The sequence below is a fragment of the Neltuma alba genome, unplaced genomic scaffold, assembly GCF_004799145.2.
Source record: "Neltuma alba isolate B1F8T4 unplaced genomic scaffold, ASM479914v2 tig00008230_pilon, whole genome shotgun sequence".
NCBI classification, from domain to species: Eukaryota; Viridiplantae; Streptophyta; class Magnoliopsida; order Fabales; family Fabaceae; genus Neltuma; species Neltuma alba.
The window spans coordinates 41,132-60,636 of NW_021634974.1; the positions used below are offsets into that span (position 1 = coordinate 41,132).

At 33.2% G+C, this 19,505-nt stretch overlaps 2 protein-coding genes across 2 annotated transcripts; one reads left to right on the top strand and one right to left on the bottom strand.

The window, feature by feature from the left end:
* Positions 1-618: 618 nt before the first annotated feature.
* LOC114753872 (eukaryotic translation initiation factor 3 subunit I-like) lies at positions 619-4,620 on the top strand. The gene is made up of 9 exons (XM_028942579.1): positions 619-701; positions 1,759-1,946; positions 2,055-2,270; positions 2,832-2,959; positions 3,160-3,279; positions 3,405-3,494; positions 3,951-4,037; positions 4,141-4,220; positions 4,513-4,620. Exons 2-9 carry the CDS (start codon positions 1,763-1,765, stop codon positions 4,586-4,588), a joined length of 981 nt encoding a protein of 326 aa, XP_028798412.1. The 5' UTR covers positions 619-701; positions 1,759-1,762; the 3' UTR covers positions 4,589-4,620.
* A 2,662-nt stretch (positions 4,621-7,282) lies between these two features.
* LOC114753874 (40S ribosomal protein S6) lies at positions 7,283-9,992 on the bottom strand. The gene is made up of 6 exons (XM_028942580.1): positions 9,908-9,992; positions 9,737-9,801; positions 9,275-9,332; positions 9,043-9,151; positions 8,451-8,723; positions 7,283-7,745 (listed from the first exon to the last, which is right to left on the bottom strand). Exons 1-6 carry the CDS (start codon positions 9,911-9,913, stop codon positions 7,510-7,512), a joined length of 747 nt encoding a protein of 248 aa, XP_028798413.1. The 5' UTR covers positions 9,914-9,992; the 3' UTR covers positions 7,283-7,509.
* Between the last annotated feature and the right edge of the window lie 9,513 nt (positions 9,993-19,505).

Here is a 19,505-nt window from a genome sequence, read left to right on the forward strand (position 1 = left end):
ACTACTATAAGCACTTTCTAAGCCTGGAAACTTGCCTTGGCTCTAGTAAGTTCCCGAGACTCAACTCACCTAAATTTTGCTATATCAAAAATAAAACTATGAAGGTGATTGCTAATAAGAGTTGATTAAGTTGGCAATAAGTCAGTTAATAATCTACAAGGTCATGAGTTCAAATCCTACTTCTAATATGAAGATCTTATTTGTGGATGATCAAAAGATGAATCAAGTTTAAATTCCTGTTAAGAAATATGCTCACATTTATTACACATGTATATTGGACTAGTTTTAGGAGGTGTTTGAATTTTGAAAGTGATTTTATAGAGTTCCCGGATGAGAGAAATTTTCTTGTCAACTTACATGAAAATATATTATTTTAAGTGCTTGTGAGATTCCCAAACTGCCCCTTACTTTACAAAAGTGAGCTGGGAAAGTGATTTTTTTTGGTAATTTGACAGAAGTTGGAAAACAGGAAAAGTGAGTTCGGACGGAGTTATTTGGCACGAGTCAATCCTAATCCAAACAGGCAAAGTTTCACCGTCGACACTTGCGTTTGTGCCCTACTCCTTTGTCTACTCCTCTTCCTTCAATACGGCCGCTGCACCTCTTCACGTAGCCTCCACTCTCCGTCAGCCTTTTGGTCTCTTCCTCTCCAGTCTCCACTGAAGTTTCTCTCGGTGTGTTCAATAGAAATATTTCTCCAGGTAATATCGATCCCATCCTCCTTCTTTTTAATTCACTCCCAAATCCAGGTTTCAGAAAGATTTCGTTTTCATTTTCATGCTCTCTGTTGTTCACCAAATTGTTCCGCTATCACTTTCAGTACCCATGGAGAATTACTGTGCTTTTGTTTGTTGTTGCTGCAATCTAAAATTTCTCAATACGCTCTTGCTTGTTTGTGTCGTCCTGCGTGTTTGCTTTATTTGAACTTGGAGCTTTTGTAATTGAGTTATTAGGAGATTAATAATTTTCATTTATTTCTACGACCTTTTGGTTTTACAACTGGAGTCAACATGTATTCCTTCTCTTTTAGCACACAGCCCCATTTGGCAACTCCCTCTTTTCTGGAATGGGTGTTGTGATCTGCAAGCTATTATATATTCCGCTTGGTGGCTAAAATGAAGAACTTATATCTTGACATCTTTGTGTCTTGATTGGAGTTTTCTATAATTGTTCACATATTTTTTCAGTTTTCTGTGTTTCTTTTATGTTTGTATCTCTTCTCTCTCTCTTTCAGATTAAAAACTCCATCTTTTTAGTTCGCGCAAAAAGATAAAATTATCTTCTCTCAAGTGTCTTGTTTCCTTCATGATTATTGGTGTGGTAATGCCAGAACCGATTTCTGAGTGCTTCCTTGATGAATCAGGAACAGGGTAATCAGTGGGGTCATTGGCTTTGGAACTTGCGTTTCTTTTCTTTTGTTTTTCTCCTGGTTTTCAAGGATTTTCAGTTCTTTATTGTTGTAGTGGCAACTGTTTCATAGGCTTTCGTTATTATGTTCGGATTTTGGGGTAAATAGTTTTAGATTGGTGTAACAAAGTTGAAATTGATACAATGACTGAGTTTTAGCTTTTGGGTTTGCTTGCTCTTTCACTCTTCTACTTTTTTTCAGATAAGTTCTAATAAAAATGGCACTGGTCTCTTTTCTTTATTCACAAAAGCCCTATTCCCATGAATACGCGAGTTCCAATTGCATCTCCATATTAATGTCTTTGCACATATGTTGCTTTAGCTTGTTTGAGCTTAAATCTAAACTTGCAGAACCATGAGGCCGATTTTGATGAAAGGCCACGAGAGGCCGCTGACGTTTCTCAAGTACAACAGAGATGGAGATCTTCTTTTCTCTTGTGCTAAGGATCACAATCCCACCGTCTGGTTTGCTGACAATGGTGAACGCTTGGGCACTTATCGTGGACACAATGGCGCTGTTTGGTGCTGTGATGTCTCAAGTAAGTTCCTTTATTTACCGCTTTTTCTCTGATATTTTTAGGTTGCTATTGACAAAATCTTTTTATAGTTAATAGTGGATTTTATTAACAATATCTGTCACTATGCAGGAGATTCAATGCGTCTTATAACTGGAAGTGCGGATCAGACAGCAAAGCTATGGAGTGTTCAAACTGGACAGCAGTTGTTCACATTCAATTTTGATTCTCCTGCTAGGTCTGTGGATTTTGCTGTGGGCGACAAACTTGCTGTTATTACAACTGATCCCTTCATGGAATTGTCTTCTGCAATTCATGTCAAACGCATCGCTAGAGACGCCAGTGACCGTAAGCTCAATCTTTATGTTCCTTGGTTTTGTGGTTTGACTTCTTTTCATTGTTGTTTCCACGTATCTATAGTTTAGGGGTGTATTTATTGTGTGACAAAAGCCTTACTTTTGAGGGTTTACCTATCAGGGGCCAAATCTCCCAGTATGGTTCTTTCAATTATATGTAAAGAAGCAAATGATTTTATTCAGGTTGCTGGACACGTATGGTTGATATTTGTGTGGAAGATTCCGTCCCTGTTTGAGCATGATGTTTTAGTATCGGTATTTTTTAATGCAGTCATGATGTTTCCTTATTAGGCTATTATTATAGGTAAATGAATTCTTCACATGGCAGCCTATCCAGAGCAATTGCCTGAAGACTATTCGTGGCTATTTTAAGTATTGGGAGGTCGATTTTATTGTGCTTCTTGCCCTGCTCTTCTGTTGCATCTGGCAAACATTTGAAAATATGCTCTTCTTAGTCTGGTGCTTCCATTATGCACATTCAATGTATTGTGAACTTTGTATTACAGCTAAATATCACAGTACCGCTAAAAATAATTCATGCCCTACTTTCCAGAGACTGGCGAGTCTATACTGATCATTAAAGGCCCTCAGGGAAGAATAAATAGAGCCATTTGGGGGCCACTAAACAAAACCATTATTAGTGCTGGAGAAGATGCAGTGATCCGCATATGGGATTCTGAGGTTAGTGACCTTGATATTTATATGGTCATATGGTGATATTGCTATCTTGAAATCAGAGATAGTATTGTCAACACCAGATTGAATACTGTAGAAGCTTGTAGTTTGATGTTATTTTCCTTCTTTGTTCTATGAGAATACCTGCCCACAAAGTTCTTGCAGTGTTTCCGTTCATCCACTCTGATTCTTTCATGATTTGGCAGACAGGAAAGCTACTTAAGGAGGCAGACAAGGAATCTGGCCACAAAAAGACAATAACATCTCTTGCAAAATCCGCAGATGGCTCACATTTCCTGACTGGCTCCCTTGATAAATCGGCTAAGGTATTAAAATATCCATTCCTTATGTGCTTCTGTTAGTGGTAATTTTTTAATTGATTTTTATGAAGAACTTGGGATAATATCTGTTAAATTAATTGTTCTTTTATCCTCTGTTGGCAATGTCATAGCTTTGGGATGCCAGATCGCTGTCTCTTATCAAGACATATGTAACAGAACGCCCAGTCAATGCGGTGGCCATGTCGCCTCTTCTTGACCAGGTATGCATGTTTGTTATTTTAAATTTTGTACTCTTCTGGTCCTTAATAAAAGACCTATTTTGTAATGCAATTTGCACTATAAAGTGGGTTTTATATTAAGAACAGGAGGAATACTTTTTATGATACTTTCATGTTTTGTGTAATTTTGTTTCTGGTATCTCTCACTGAAGGAGTAAAGTTTGGTTTCAATACTATGGCGTTGAGATGGTGATGGATATAATTTTTTTTTTTTTTTAATTTCTATGGCACAAGCTTATACTCCGGAGATTTCCATTTTCTTGTATTATATTGCTGTTTTTCGCCCACTAAAAAAGTATATGGACTTCTAAATGACCTGACAATCTTAGGTGAAAATGATCCAGCTACTTTACTTTCCCTATTCAATGTTTTTATATGAATGATGCATTTGTTCAGTTTGTCTATGGTTTTCTTAAGCTCATGCATTGTTTTTTCTAGGTGGTGCTTGGAGGTGGTCAAGATGCATCAGCTGTTACTACTACTGATCATCGTGCTGGAAAATTTGAAGCCAAGTTTTTTGATAAGGTTGATTTATCTGTCCCTTTTGTCCTGCTTAGATTTCTCTCTATGGTGTACCATGGACAGACTGTTCTGCTTTTGTATCTCATATTTCTTGTCGTCAATTTAGATTCTCCAAGAAGAAATTGGGGGTGTGAAGGGACATTTTGGACCAATTAATGCACTTGCCTTTAATCCTGATGGCAAGAGGTACGCCCCTTGCTTTCTCAACCCTTTGGTTTCATCATAATCATTTTTGTTGTGAAGTCTCTCTATTAAGTGGGTTTTCAATGGCTGAGATTACTAACCTTTTGCTGCATGATTTCAGTGGAGAAAATAGGATACTATTTGCTCTCCATTTAATTTATTGGTTTACTAGTCTCCTTTCCTTTCTTACCCTGTGTTAGAGTATATAATTACTCGAGTTTTAGAATATTTTTGAGTTACTGTTGAACTGTATCTTTTAATGTGTGCTGAGTTCAAGATCATTCTCTCATTGCAGCTTCTCAAGTGGAGGTGAAGATGGTTATGTAAGGTTGCATCACTTTGACCCAGATTACTTCAATATTAAAATTTAGGCCTGGAGAGTGTTCTTTTTCTTTTTTTTTTTTGAGGGAAGGGATCAGTCTTTTTTTTTTTTTTTTCAAAGCAAGGGATCAGAGAGGAATTTAACTTGTAATTTGTGGCACTTTATATTTTTGTAAGCTCCAGCGTGATTATTAAAGCTTACTATATTAACGTCGCTTTGAGGCAATTTGTGAGTTTTATGGATTAGGTGATTTATTTACGATTGTTGTTAATTCCATCGTCAATTTTGAAGTCTTTTGAGGGTTTTGCCCTACTTAGAATAGAATGAAAGAGGAAAAAATGGTGATTATTGTTGATTGATGATAATTATAAAAAATAATAGTGATTGGAACCAAAAAAATTATTATTTGCGACTAATAATATTAGACTAGATGATGAAAATAATACTTTATAAAATTAAAAGATAAAACTAAAGTAAAGGTGTTTGCACTTTTGCCAATTGCAAGTTCTTTTATCCTTCTTGCTTGTCTGGAGGAGGATTTCAAATGTTTCAAACATCTAATTTCAGTATGAGTTATAAATTTATGATTGAATCAATTAGCTACATTTCTTCCATTCACCATCATTTCCTCTCCATTACCATTCACTCTCGCATTCGCCTCATCTTTTCTAATCGCAACCTGCTACATTCACTTCTCATTTTTCCCATATTCGACTTCATCCTATATTTGCCTTCACTCTCCCGCCCAAATCCATCTCAATCTCCGCCCACCTGATTCTCTTCACTCATTCTCCCAAGCTCGTGTTCAACATATATTCGAAAGCATCAATGGTATTGGGTTTAGGCCAGTTTTTTGTAATGCGACGAATTAAAGTTCGAATCCCTACCGGAGAGTATTCATATTTAACGCCTAATAGTATCTTGAACAGCACTGTCTCTATTAACAAGATACCAATGCTTAGCAAAAAAAAACATGCATCCGAAGGCATAATAGCATCTGATGGAACTGTACCAATTGCGATGAGCGGCTATAGTGTCTCCGACTCTTGGATGGGACATCGATGTACCTGACCTTCTGGCTCTTCAAGGAAATAGCTAGTCTTTCAGTCTTCTATTCTTTTCTTTATATTTACATTTGCTGTTTCTGGATTAACAAGACCCGCATCTTGTGGATTGAGGGAAGTTGTATTTGATTTAATACATTAGTAGTTTCAAATAACTTGTTGATTTGATTCTGTTTGTGAGCATAATTCTGGAATTCCATGATGTTTGAGTTTTACTCTCTCCTTAATGAAGCTTGGAATAGACTGATGTCATGATTATGCATAATTTGTTCCTTGATTAAGCAAGCATGTGATAAGGCTTGTATTGATCAGTTTGTGTCCTAAAGCGTAAGCTAAGTTTGCAAGCGGGATTAAGTCGCACATTAGGTAACCTTAGGTGGTGGTTGGAGGCTTTGAACACTGACTAGGATTATAGAAGGTGTCTAGGACTTAATTATCACTAACTTGGCAGATTTGTTGGGTTCATTCAACCCAGTGGGAGGGCCTACTCTAATTATTTAAGAAGGCGATGACGTATCCCCCAGTTCCCTGTAAGAATTGACTCTCATGTCGAACCATTCACTAGATCATTCCACCTAAAATCTGAGAGTCTATAAACAAAATACTACATCTGGTGCTTAGTGTAAAGTTTAGCTAACTAATTTGGAAAGATTAAACAAAATAACTTACTATAAAATATGTATATTTATTTATTTTTTCTAAACTAATTTGACCGACTTATACACTAATATATAATCTAATAATATATATATAAATATTTTAGAAATATCATGTAACATATGCTATAATTAAGTACTTGATTTAAATTTTTTAATTTTCTCAAATTAATCAATAATATTTTATATTAACCACGAGAGGTAGTAGCATTAGTTGTCATTTTTGATAGGATAGCCCAGCTAGTTTTAAGTGAACTCCAAATTGTGGCAATATACGTCTCTGTTCATGCTTCTCAACATGACTGCCAATGAGATGCCTAACAGAGCCTATAATCTCATGTAATGTGAATTTTACATCTCCTATTACAAAATCTCGGAATAAGATCAAACGGCTCTTATTCTTCATCTGCATCAAATCGATACAGATGCTGGTAAAAAAAAAAAATCAAATCGATACAGATGAAATAATTGAGCGCATTGAAAAGGCAGCCAAGCGTTAAATCTAGGGCGTGACTTCCTCAGTCATTCCTCTGCATCAATTCACTTGCCAAAGATATCGAAAGATACAAACCGGTTCAATGTTTCTGCATTTCCGGGAAAAGTCCACAGGCACATTCTAATGCAACAGTACTGATTTCGATCGAGTGGGATAGATGTTCATAAAAGTCTGCAAGCGTTTCGACCGATCATACAATTCACAACTTTATGATTAAAAATGCATACACCAGCCTTGCTTATTTCAAGCTCAAGTTGGAGACCTGTTTCAAACACATGCTTATTTGATTAAAACCTATTCTGAATCAGTAACAAGTTGTAGACCTTTGTTTCAAACACATACTTGTTTGATTAAAATCTATCCTGAATTAACAAGTTATCAATATTATAATTTATCTTAATTATTGCTGGAAAAATACAATTTTAGTGCATATTTGTATTGCTATTACCATCCACATTACACACTGCATGGAGTGTGCATGCATCCTAGCGTGCGCAAGACTCAACAACGTGGACAACAAGCATTACTAAATAGAACGAAAGCCAATTCATCAAACGGAGATACTATCTTCTTAGTCTTGGCAAGTCCCTGCAGGCCTTGGCATCAATATTCCACTTAACTAGTGGCATTTCAATAAATAAAACTAATGTTACCACGCCATATGGTCACAAAATTCATTTGAAAGTAAAACCTCAAACATAAGATCAAAAAACACTTTTAAGCGTTCAACAAACACATTCTCTCAGAAAGAGGCCTATGCTGCGACGGATTGCTTGGCACTAGAAAGCTTGGACCTCCTCTTAGCCAGACTCTCACTTCTGCGCTCCCTCTGCTCCTTCAACCTCGAGGCAAGAAGTTTCTGGTACTCAGCTGCTTCAGATTTGGCCTTGGCAATTCTCTTCTTCTTCTGCGCAATTCTTGCACGCTTCCTTTGGAGGGTCAAAGGTGTGACTAGTCTTTGTATCTTAGGAGCCTTGCTCACCTTTTTGCCTGCAATCAAACATGTTGATCAGCAAAACCATATTCATCACCATTACGATCAATTCTGAATCTGAATGATCTAAAACAGTTATCTATTTCCAGAGACTACTCTCATCCCCCAGTCGTCTTAACTAAATGGAATCTTCTGATCCGTAACGTAATTGTTTGACTTAACGTTGCACCACAAAAGCCATGTGATCAAATTTCAGTCGCTAGGAGTGTTTCTTAACAGCAGAAGCTCATGTTCTATCAAGGAGCAACGTCAGACAATGAATACTCTTTTTTTTTTTTTTTTTGAGCAAGTCAGACAATGAATACTCTGTTTATCCATTAAAATATCCAAAACAATAAAATTTCGCAAACCCAGCATGATTATCAACAGTCAATGCAACCTGCAAGGCTGCAACTATAAATTTGCGACAAGATCTGGAAGCAGAGTCACCGTCAAAAATTTGAATTGAAAATTCGAGAGCAAGAGTCCAATGCTCAGAATATTATTCACCGTGAGTTTGACTTCACCACCTCTTAAATTGTCTCCATCTATAAAGATGGAAGTTAACTAATCTCTATAGAAAATACCAGAATTAGAACTAGCTATGATATTGAAAGCAATGTGAGATACCATCCTCAAATACATTTGACCACCTATCCTCCTTTTATTTTATTGACATTGACAAAAGTAAACAAAGAAGTAGGAGGCATCCAAGACTTTACCAGATTTTGTTGTAAAGGTACGACGATAGGTGTTGACATACTTCCTCACATCATCCTCCTTGGAGAGGTTAAACAGCTTGCGGATTTTGGAAGCTCTCTTGGGACCTCTCATCCTTGGCTTCTCAATATCAGTGAGTCCAGGCAAATCATTTTCACCCTTCTTCACAATTACCAAGTTCAGAACAGAGAGATCTGGGCTCACAATGCACCCCCGCACAGATTTTCTCCTGCGTTCTCCATTGCGCCTTCCATATCCTCTGAAGCAAGGAGTTCCTGCTCAGATCCCAATCCCCAAAAAAAAAAATTAGCACAACAATAGTAAAATGAACAAAAGCTCTGAATGAGGAAACCAGCTCCACTGGGAACAATGGGTCCCAAAACAAAAAAGAAAGTAAAGCAAAGCCAAAATGTAATGAAAAGATAATACAGTATGGCACTAAAAATTTCATTTTAATTCTGACGGCAATGGCAGGAAAATAAATGAAAACACTCAGAAAACTTTCAGGCCAATTAAATAAAATGTATACTAATGACAGCCAATACCTAAATCTACCGCACATTAATAGGAATCTAGCACTGAAACAAATCTAACCTCTGTGGAGCAAGAGACGAACACGACCAGGGGTCAGCACTCCTTGCTTCATTGGAAACCCTTGTTTGTCACAACCACCAGTGATCTTGAAGACATAGCCTTTGAATTCCTGTAGACCGAGAGGTATAAATAATCAAATGGATATATACACACACACACAAGTTTTTACTTTCCCGCAAATTCGAATTTGAAATTGGGGGGGGAAAAAAAAAAGGGATGGCCACAAGCATACCTCACCCAGAGCATCACCGCTAACCTCCTGTGAGATGCGCTTGTCCCAAAAAGCTCGTCTGCATAAAATGATTTGTCAAACAGCTCAATCACATATCAACACCAAAAAATATATATATGATTCACAACAACTAAAGTGAATTAAACATTGGACCAAAACAAAATCCTTAACGAGAACTATCATGACACTTGTCACGCAAATCACAGGACACGTAATTAGAGTTCTCGATGATATTCATGTTTTTTGAGGAACCTAAAGGCCACTAAGGAAGACCAAACGGTATGGCCAATGATGAATCGTTGGAATAATATATAAAGAACCAGACTTAGATTACTTCTCCTAAATATGAATTGTCAAGGAAATGTTGGACTGTTCAACTAACGAACCAACTATTCCTGTACACGCGCAATGAAAACTTAGATGAAAATCGAAACATATATATTAGAGAAGCAAAAATCTTACAGCTTCTGATCGTCATCAATCTCCAGCTTCTTCTGGCATCCAGTGGTGGGATTTGCAATGTTGAACTGCAGAATCGCAGGAGATTCAGATACAAACACAAACAGAATATAAAAGTACAAACAAACCAGGAGATCAAATCGCTGAAGATAAAGGTTTGGGATGAATGTGAACCTTCATGTTGCTCCCCTTGCTCCAGCCGCAACAAAGTCGCTGTAAGAGTGTCGACTACTTCGAACGCGCGCCTGAGCTGCGAGAATTAAAACCTAGGGTTTTAACATGTATGCCTTTAAAGTTCCGCTTTGCGTGTCATCGGACCCTAATATGGGCTGGACCGCCCCAAGCTAAAACGGAATAATTTGGGCCTTCTTGCACCCAAAAAGAGAAAGATTTGGGCCTCCACAGTCCGCAATAACAATCAGCACAAACAGTAATACTACCTACAATCCTTAATATAAAACTCTATTTGATTTTTATTTTAGTCCTAAATATAAGATTTTAATCCACTTTATCTCTCATATTTATAAATTTTTTTTCAAAATAGCCCTTCTAACAATAATAGTTCTAGTCAGTACACTTGATTAGCAAGGATATTTTAGGAAAGACAACACCTATTTAGGACAAATAACTAACTCAACTTACTTCTTTAATCTCCTCAAATTAGTTAATTGGCTCTTATAATTAGGACCGGGGGTAGTACTGATTAAAAGACAATCTAGTTAAATTAGAGACCCAAAAACATTCCATTAGGGGTGATTTTGTTTTATTGTCTTTTTTTTCTTCAGCATGATTTTTTTTTTAATTTATAGTTATGTCCTCCAAGTTCAATTAAATATAAAATGTTGCTTAACTGCTTTGTGAAGTAATAATTAATGGGGTTGAAAACTAAGAAGAAAGAACTACAAGTGAGGCGTTAGGAGCCAACCTCTAACTAATAATTAATGAAAATGAAAATTAACAATAGTGTATGAACTACATTTTCTCAAGCCATCTAAACTTTTTATCAAACGCTTCTTTCACTGCTTAATATGGAGTTAGTTAAGAATAGGATGTAGTCCTTAATTTATTTCATCTCTCACGTTTTTTATTTCTTTTAAACTAATTCATCAAGCTTATAAACTGATATGTAATCTAATATTATACATGATAATTTTAAAGAGATAATGTCATGTTTATCAAATACATTCATATGATACGTAAATTTAATTTTTTTAATTTACTCAGATTATTTAAATGGCTTTTGTATTAAATATCGAAGAGAGTATGAGTCTTTTTGAGAGGCTGAGACGTTGACCATTTGTTTAAGTTTAACTTAAAATCATTTTCAAATTGTCAACAAACAAAAAAAGAAGAATTGATAGCACACGAAGCGCAAACAACTAAAGAAAAGAAAGACAAGACGGAAGAAGGAGTCTGCAAGCATGTGAAGAATCATATAAGGTTTATTTAGAATGGTTTATAAATAATTTTTTAATTATAATTTATAGAATACAAAGTAAATATATGAGAAAATTTTTTATCTCAACTTATATATAATATGCTTATAAGTAATTCTAAATGTCATTCTAAAAAGAACCCTTAGTAGGCACAACATTGCCCACTTTATGCCAGCTTAAAATCCATATACATATCAGATAAAGGTGTGACTAGCACTGAGGAAACAGGCCGGTTAGTCATGGACTTGGGCCTAAATGGGCTGCTTGTTTAAGCCTGAGTCCTAAAAATAAACAATTTTTCCAAACCCGGCCTATGAGATGACGGGCTTATCGCCGACCCGCAAGCTTTTGGCTGTTTAACGAAAATGCAATATTTTTAAATTTTTTTGCATATTTTATCAAAATAATAAAAATGAAATAATAAATTACTAATAAAAAGTATAAGTATAAATATAAAAAAGTTAAGTCACAAAAATCAACATCATCATATCTAAACATCTATTACAGTGTAATAGAGTCTATTGAATAAATAAACTAAATGGAAGACAGACATAAACAACTAAATAGGCACTAAGTTCAGTAAATAATTATAATGTGGATGATCTGGTTTAATTATAAATAATTAACACAAAGGTTGAACTAACAAACATAATATACATAAAGAATAATCATTCGTCTTGCTGGAAAAAAAGAAAATAGTCCATCATCCCTAGTTCTAAATTCATTTCTAACTATAAAAATAATATAGATCTTTATTTTAATTCAAAAGATTCTTTAATTAATTCTAGGGAAAATGACAAAGAAAGACTATTGAATTACCAAAATTACAAAGAGGTTACCTCAATAAGCAAAATTACCATGACGAACTCAGTCCCATATTACAAATATGAAATTTTGATGAAATGTCTGAAATGCCCCTTAGCTTAGTTGTGATTTGATCTACTGAAGTTGTCATTCGCTAAAGTGAACTTGTTATTTTCCATAGTCAACTTGTCATTTGGTATACCCTCAGCCAAGTTGTGATTTGGTCTACTGAAGTTATCATTCGCTAAAATGAATTTGTTATTTCTTATAGTCAACTTGTCATTTGGTTGAGAGGCATTTCAAACATTTTATTAAGATTTCATATTTGCAATATAAGACCAGGTTTTTATTTGTCATTTTTCAAATCGAGGGTCACAAATCGTAATTTCACATATTGGGATCTTTATTTGTCATTTCCCTTAATTCTATTTCAAGCATAAAAATATGGGAGAATGACAAATAAAGATCATAACAACTACGCATACAATATTTTAACAGGTTTTAACAATGTATAAATAATAATACATTTTTGTGAATATACCTAGTTTTAAATTTTCTAATTTTCACTTTTTTTGGTTATTTTTCTAACAACTATAGTGATTTTTTTTTTTTGTGAATGCTGTCTGTGTAACTGATAGAGTAAGTGAAACTAAGAGTGTGTTATGTGTAAAAAAAATAAAAATTTTTAAAAAAATTGATGGCGGGTTTAAATGGGTTCAACTCGTTTTTCCGGCTCTAATATGACTAGTCATGTGGATCACTGTCCAAAACAAAACATACTCCCTTCAGTCCTCGTAATAAAGATATTTACAATGTTTCGTAATGTAATACTCCTTTCAGTCCTAAATATAAGATATATTTTTTAGTAGAATTTACACTATAAAATGAATCTTATATTTAGAATCGGAGGAGTAATATGTTTTTGTTTATGTAAACTTGAGGGTGATTTTAATATTTTCCAAAAATAATTAATTTATCTAATTTTACTTGTCTATGTAAAATTGTTATTAGGTACTTACAAATGGAGTGTTCAAAAAGAACCCACAATAATGCTGAAATCCACATGCAAATCTAACATGTATTGCAATGGATCTGAGCAAAAGTAACAGATAACGGAATAGCTAGCATTTCTTAAGGAAAATAGAAGACATAAGCGTCGTAAAATTATGTTGCATGTATTGTGGACCGTGTTTTGTCTCCTGTTCATGTAGTGTTACTCGTGTTTTGCTTTTTACTCTTGTCTTGGTTTAAGTGTGCGCATATGTGAACTTTTGTATTGTGACTTGAAATTGTCTATTTCTAGCATTCCAAGTTCTACTCAAATGAAATGCTGAAATGGTATGGGTTCGATTGCCCTCTTATGATAACATGGGTGTCATAAAATGATGTTGCATGAATTGTAAATCATATTTTGTCTTTTGTTCATGTATTGTTGCCATTTTCTCGATCATACATATTTACAAAGGCATTTTCAAAGGATGTCTAAAAGGTATTACATGTTGAATGATGTTGCTCATAAAAAATATATAAATCAGTAATCACGAGAGAGAACAAAAACCAAGAGCTTCCAAGGTTACTGAGTTCGTAAATTGCAATAGAAATCATGTTTTTCGTCCCTGAGGATGAAAACATAAGGGCGTGTTTGGATTAGTAGTGATAGAAGTAATTTTTTTCCAATATAAATAAAAGTCAGATAGTGTAATGTAAGTTACGTTTGTATTGATTTTTGTAATAAAAAAAGTCAATTTGTAAAAATAGAAATTATTGTTAACAGTTTGAACTGAGTTGTTGATATAACATAATGGCGTAGTGTGATTTATGTAGCTGATCCCACTTAATGGGACAAGATTTGTTATTGTTGTTGTTGTAAAAATAGAAATTATTTGCATTATTGTTATAAAAGTAAGTTTAATTGTAAAATGATTAAAAATAGCATGAATTTTATTAGATAAGCATATGTATTTCTTCTCTTTTTGCGCTAGAATATATATTGTATTTATTAAATAATACATATTTTTCCCAGAATACACATATATATTACTCTTCCGGTCCTTATTATAAGACCCCATTTGACTTTTTATTTGGTCCTAATTATAAGACCCTAATCCATTTTGTCTCTTATATTTATGCATTTTTTTCCAAGATAATCCTTCTAATAATGATAGTTTTAGCCAATATACTTAATTAGTAAGGATATTTTAGGAATGACAATACTTATTTATTATAAATAACCAACTTAACTTACTTCCTTAATCTCCTCAAATAAGTCAATTGGGTCTTATAATTTGGACCGGAGGAGTACTATATACGTATTGTGCTTACATAATATGAAAATTTTAAAAGAAACATGAAAAAACAATAATAGAAAATGGGAAAATCTTCTAGCAGCCACAATTAATGCCTCCTAAGTCCTAATGTTCTCCTTTATCAACATCTTTTTTGGTGTAAAAATTATGGAATATTAACATTATCAATAATTTATTATTCAACAAATAAAATAGTTGCTAGCTGCCACGGTAAAATATTAAAATTACGGGGTGAACAGATGAAAAAAAGGAGACAATAAAAGGGTAGCTTCGCTAAGTTAATTTTCACAGGGCATTGAATGTTGATAAAAATAGCTTGTCGCACTGTGACGTGCTCAGAAGCAGGAAAATTTGACATAATCTTTGACTAAGGGTATGTTTGGATTGGCGTTACGTAAAACTGACTTCTAGCTCAACTGACTTTTGTAACTGAAGTTAAAGTAAAAGTTAGTTAGAGTATGTTTGGATAGGTGCTTTTAAAAAGTCAGTTAAAAAAGTTGAAAGTTGTTTGGATGATGAATAAAAAAGTTAGTTTAGTTGTAAAATGACTAAAAAGGGCATGAACTTTATTAAATAGTAGTTTTTGAAATTTTATGTTTTTAATGTGATAATAGGTTAAAAAAACATATAAAATTATTATGATAATTTAGCTGGCATTTCCTTAATAATAGAGTCTATTACCTCAGTAAAATTTCAATAATACAGCTCATCTTATTTAAATATTAGCTGACATTTCTTAATATAGTCTATTATCTCAGTAAAATTTTAATAACACAGCTTATTTCATTTTAATCTTAGTTGGCATTTGCTTAATCCAGTATGTTATCTCAGCAAAATTTTAATAACACAGTTCATCTTATTTTAATCCTAGCTGGCATTTGCTTAATTTATCCCATTACCCCAATAAAGCTTCAATTATACAACTCACGTCATTGTAATTTTAACTGGCATTTACTGAATTTATTTTATTATCTCGATAAAATTTTAATAATACAGCTCATATCACTTTAATTTTAGTTGGCATTAACCCTTATTCTAGTAAACTCTCTTGGTTTTCTTTAGCCCAGGCGTCCCTTCATGTTCTCCTCCTGATTTGCAGACCGGAGCTCCTCTTGGGTTCGCATGCCTTCATCCTTTGTTCATTTTCTACACGAACCAGATGTCGAGAGAGAAGAGAAGTCGAGCTCAAACCAACGTCGGTGTTCATTTTCTACACGAATCAGACGTCGAGAGAGAAAAGAAGTCGAGACCAAACCAAAGTCGGCTGTCGGTTTTGCCGTCCATTGCCAGCAGACTGGAGAGAAGGAGGGAGGGAGAGCAGTCGGTGACGGTGGAGAAGCTCTACGGAGGGAGTGACTAGTGAATGGATTCGGGGAGAGAGAAAATGTAGGGAGGGTTAAAACTGGTAGGTGATATTAATAATGCCCCATAACAGTAGACTTCAGTTTCAGATGCTCCAGAAGTAGCTCTCCTCAGCGTTGCCAACGTTCACCGTTTGCCATAGAAGTCGATTGGAGAAGATATTCTAGCCAAACAATCATTTTTCTTCATTTCAGTTGCAAACGTTGGTTTCACAATTTCTTAGGCTCTTTCAGCGTTCTAAATGGCAATCCAAACGTAGCCTAAACTTTTGGAACGAAAGTCTTTTGCTGGTAATGTCATCTCAAACACATAGCCGGTGACTAAAGTAGCAATGGCTAATTCCATGGTTATAGCAATGAAATCCAATTCAAGTGTTTTTGGCGGAATTGGATTCCTTGAGAATTGCAGTTGTTGGTTAACAAGCATGTAAAACCATGAGTTTGTTTTCAATTTTGGGGGATATTTGGCTAACCTAATAAGTATTTTTCAAAAATACTTTTTTGTAAATCGAGACAAACTCTTTTGTATATTTATTTCATATGCCGTAAAAGCATTGATCTTACCCAAACACCCCTTTTAATTCCATGAGTAGAATTTCAAGCTGTCCAACAAGGCTTTAGTTTAAGAACCCGTGAAGCCCTTTTTTTAAGGTTTTATAATAATACTATTTTTTTGGAGAGAATCACAAATAAAGACCCTTCAATATACAAAATAACAGATTGGTCACCTAAATAAGTGAAATTACTCACAAGGACCGAGTCTCAAATTGTAATTATGAAATCATGGCCAAATTACCAAAATACCCCTTTTTAATTTTTTTAAAAAAGAAAGCCATTGCCTCACCGGAATCCGGCCACCGGCGTCGGAGCTCCGACGGCCGCTCCCGGCCACTGTCGGCGACCGGACGCCGGGGTCTGGCCGCTGGAGCTCCGGCGCCGGAGGCTGCTTTCGGTGGCCTTCCTTTGTTTTTTTTTTGCAATTGTTTTTTTTTAAATAGTGGGGGAAGTGAGGTTGGGGGGATTTGATCCCCCAACCTAATGCTTCCCAAAATAAGGAACGACCATTGAACCAACAAATTTTGTTAACATTATGATGTAAAAAAAAAAAGTTAACTTATTTACTCTTGTTCCAAGTGATAACAACAATACATTTGGAAATAACAAGTTCTGATTGTAAAATAACATGTCTGGAATAAAAATTTAACAATATGTTTTTTTTATAACAATAAATTTTGTTGCAGGTAATAACGACAATACATTTAAAAATAACAAGTTCTGATTATAAAATAACAAGTTTGGGATTAAAATTTAACAATACTTTTTTTTTTCTTCTAACAACACACTTTGTTTCAAGTGATAACAACAATACATTTAAAAATAACAAGTTCTGATTATAAGATAATAAGTATAGGATTAAAATTCAACAACACGTTTTTTTATAACAATTAATTATTTTATACTTTTAAAAAATAAATTATTTATAACTTATAAAAAATATTTTTAATATATTTATTTCTCTAAAAAAATACTTTTTAATCTGTATATCTATACAACTCATTATAAATCAAACTACTTCTTATAAATTATAAAGTATTTATAATAAGGCATTGTTAATCTATTAATCATAGTATAAATTTTATATTATTTCATTCTTTAAATATTAAAAATAGTTTTGTATATTTAAAGAATAAAATAGTATTTTTAATTATAAATTAGAGATAAATTTCATTTATAAATTTAAGCAGTCAAAAAGTATTTTTAATCCACAATAAATTGTACTATTTATAATTTATAAGAAGTAGTTTGATTTACAATAAGTTGTATAGATATATAGATTAAAAAAAATTTTAAAAAAATTAAAAAAGTGTGTTGCCATTTTCCCTAAATTTTATTTATAAATTTGAACAATAAAAAAGTATTTTTAATCTATAAAAAATTATACTTCAAGTTCTGATTATAAATTCGAGATAAAAATTATTTTTTTAGCAAATTAAATAGATTACAAGTACTTTTTATAAGTTATAAATAATTTATTTTCCAAAAGTATAAAATAATTAATTGTTATAAAAAAAAGGTGCTGTTGAATTTTAATTCCAGACTTGTTATTTTATAATCAGAACTTGTTATTTCCAAATGTATTGTTGTTATCACCTGAAGTAAAGTGTATTGTTATAAAAAAAATATGTTGTTAAATTTTAATCCCAAACTTATTATCTTATAATCAGAACTTGTTATTTTTAAATGTATTGTTGTTATCACTTGAAACAAAGTGTGTTGTTATAAAAAAAACGTGTTGTTAAATTTTAATCTCAAACTTGTTATTTTATAATAAGAACTTGTTATTTTTAAATGTATTGTTGTTATTGTCTGCAACAAAATTTATTGTTATAAAAAAAAGTGTTGTTAAATTTTAATCCCAAACTTGTTATTTTATAATAAGAACTTGTTATTTTTAAATGTATTGTTGTTATTACTTGTAAAAAAATTTATTGTTATAAAAAAAACGTATTGTTAAATTTTTATTCCAGACGTGTTATTTTACAATCAGAACTTGTTATTTCCAAATGTATTATTGTTATCACCTAGAACAAGAGTAAATGAGTTAACTTATTTTTTTTTTTACATCATAATGTTAACAAAAATTTGTTGGCTCAATGGTCATTCCTTATTTTGGGAAGCATTAGGTTGGGGGATTTGATCCCCCCAACCTCACTTCCCTCACTATTTAAAAAAAAATAGTTGCAAAAAAAAAAAAACAAAGGAAGGCCGCCAGAGCTCCGGCAGGTGGCCAGATTCCGGTGCGGCAGTGGCTTTCTTTTAAAAAAAAAAAGATTAAAGAGGGGTATTTTGGTAATTTGGCCATGATTTCATAATTACAATTTGAGACCCAGTCCTTGTGAGTAATTTCACTTATTCAGGTGACCTATCTGTTATTTTACATATTAGAGGGTCTTTATTTGTGATTCTCTCATTTTTTTGGGAGATTAATAATAATAATTTGATCTGTTTAGTTTAGATTGACAAAAATTTTATTTTTTGAACTGGCTGTAATTTTTTTATATAAAAAACACGTTGCAATTTAATAGTTATAGTTTTAATTATTTGAATGTTGAAACCAACAATTTTTTTTGCCAACCAATAATTAAAACAATTAAAACTTTAGAAAATGAGTTGTATTCAATTGAAATTTAAGAATTGAGTTTTTAATTAAATCAGGACTATATCTAAGTGAATGATTTTTTTTCTAAATAAAAGGGGGATAATTCATGAAAAAATGTGCACTAATTGTTCAAAAATTAATAAATAGAAAATTTTAATTCTTAACACAAATTATTACAATAAGAATTCATTATTTGAAAGAAGAATTTACAAACTATTCAAATTTAAAGGAGTTATTTAATTTTGTGAGAAAACTTAAATTTATTGTCATCATCGTCATCATTTTAATAATAGTTGATAATTCATGTCAGAAATTTAATTCATCTTTAATGTTTGCCATTGCTATAAATTTGTTATTAATGAGTTCCAGAGGTTGTTTGAGTGGAAACAAAATTATGGTTATAAAAATATTTTCACGACATATAAAGTAAATATACAAAAAAAATTGTCTCGATTTATGAAAAAATATTTTTTAAAAGTATTTTTTTGAATATTCCAAATATCTCCTCAATCCCATACCATAGCATGCAACCATTGAAGTCGGTTCTCCTTGTGTTCTGTTTCTCTGGGGGTCCGGGCTACAGTCGGTCTTGGAGTCCAAGTTCAATTAGACCCTGATCCACTTAAGTACTATTAACCCGACCCGGAAAAATGTTTGCCGACTTAATCCGTAAATATTTATATCTCGCACTCCGCTTTCATTGAA

Bases quoted from the DNA above. Each gene is read 5' to 3' on its own strand.
- LOC114753874 (XM_028942580.1), bottom strand. The intron at 9,333-9,736 runs GTAAGATTTTTG...CATTTTATGCAG, and splicing joins ATTGATGACGATCAGAAGCT to ACGAGCTTTTTGGGACAAGC. The intron at 8,724-9,042 runs GTTAGATTTGTT...GGATCTGAGCAG, and splicing joins TCGTCTCTTGCTCCACAGAG to GAACTCCTTGCTTCAGAGGA.
- LOC114753872 (XM_028942579.1), top strand. From the start codon at position 1,763: ATGAGGCCGATTTTGATGAAAGGCCACGAGAGGCCGCTGACGTTTCTC. The intron at 1,947-2,054 runs GTAAGTTCCTTT...GTCACTATGCAG, and splicing joins TTGGTGCTGTGATGTCTCAA to GAGATTCAATGCGTCTTATA. The intron at 2,960-3,159 runs GTTAGTGACCTT...ATGATTTGGCAG, and splicing joins TCCGCATATGGGATTCTGAG to ACAGGAAAGCTACTTAAGGA.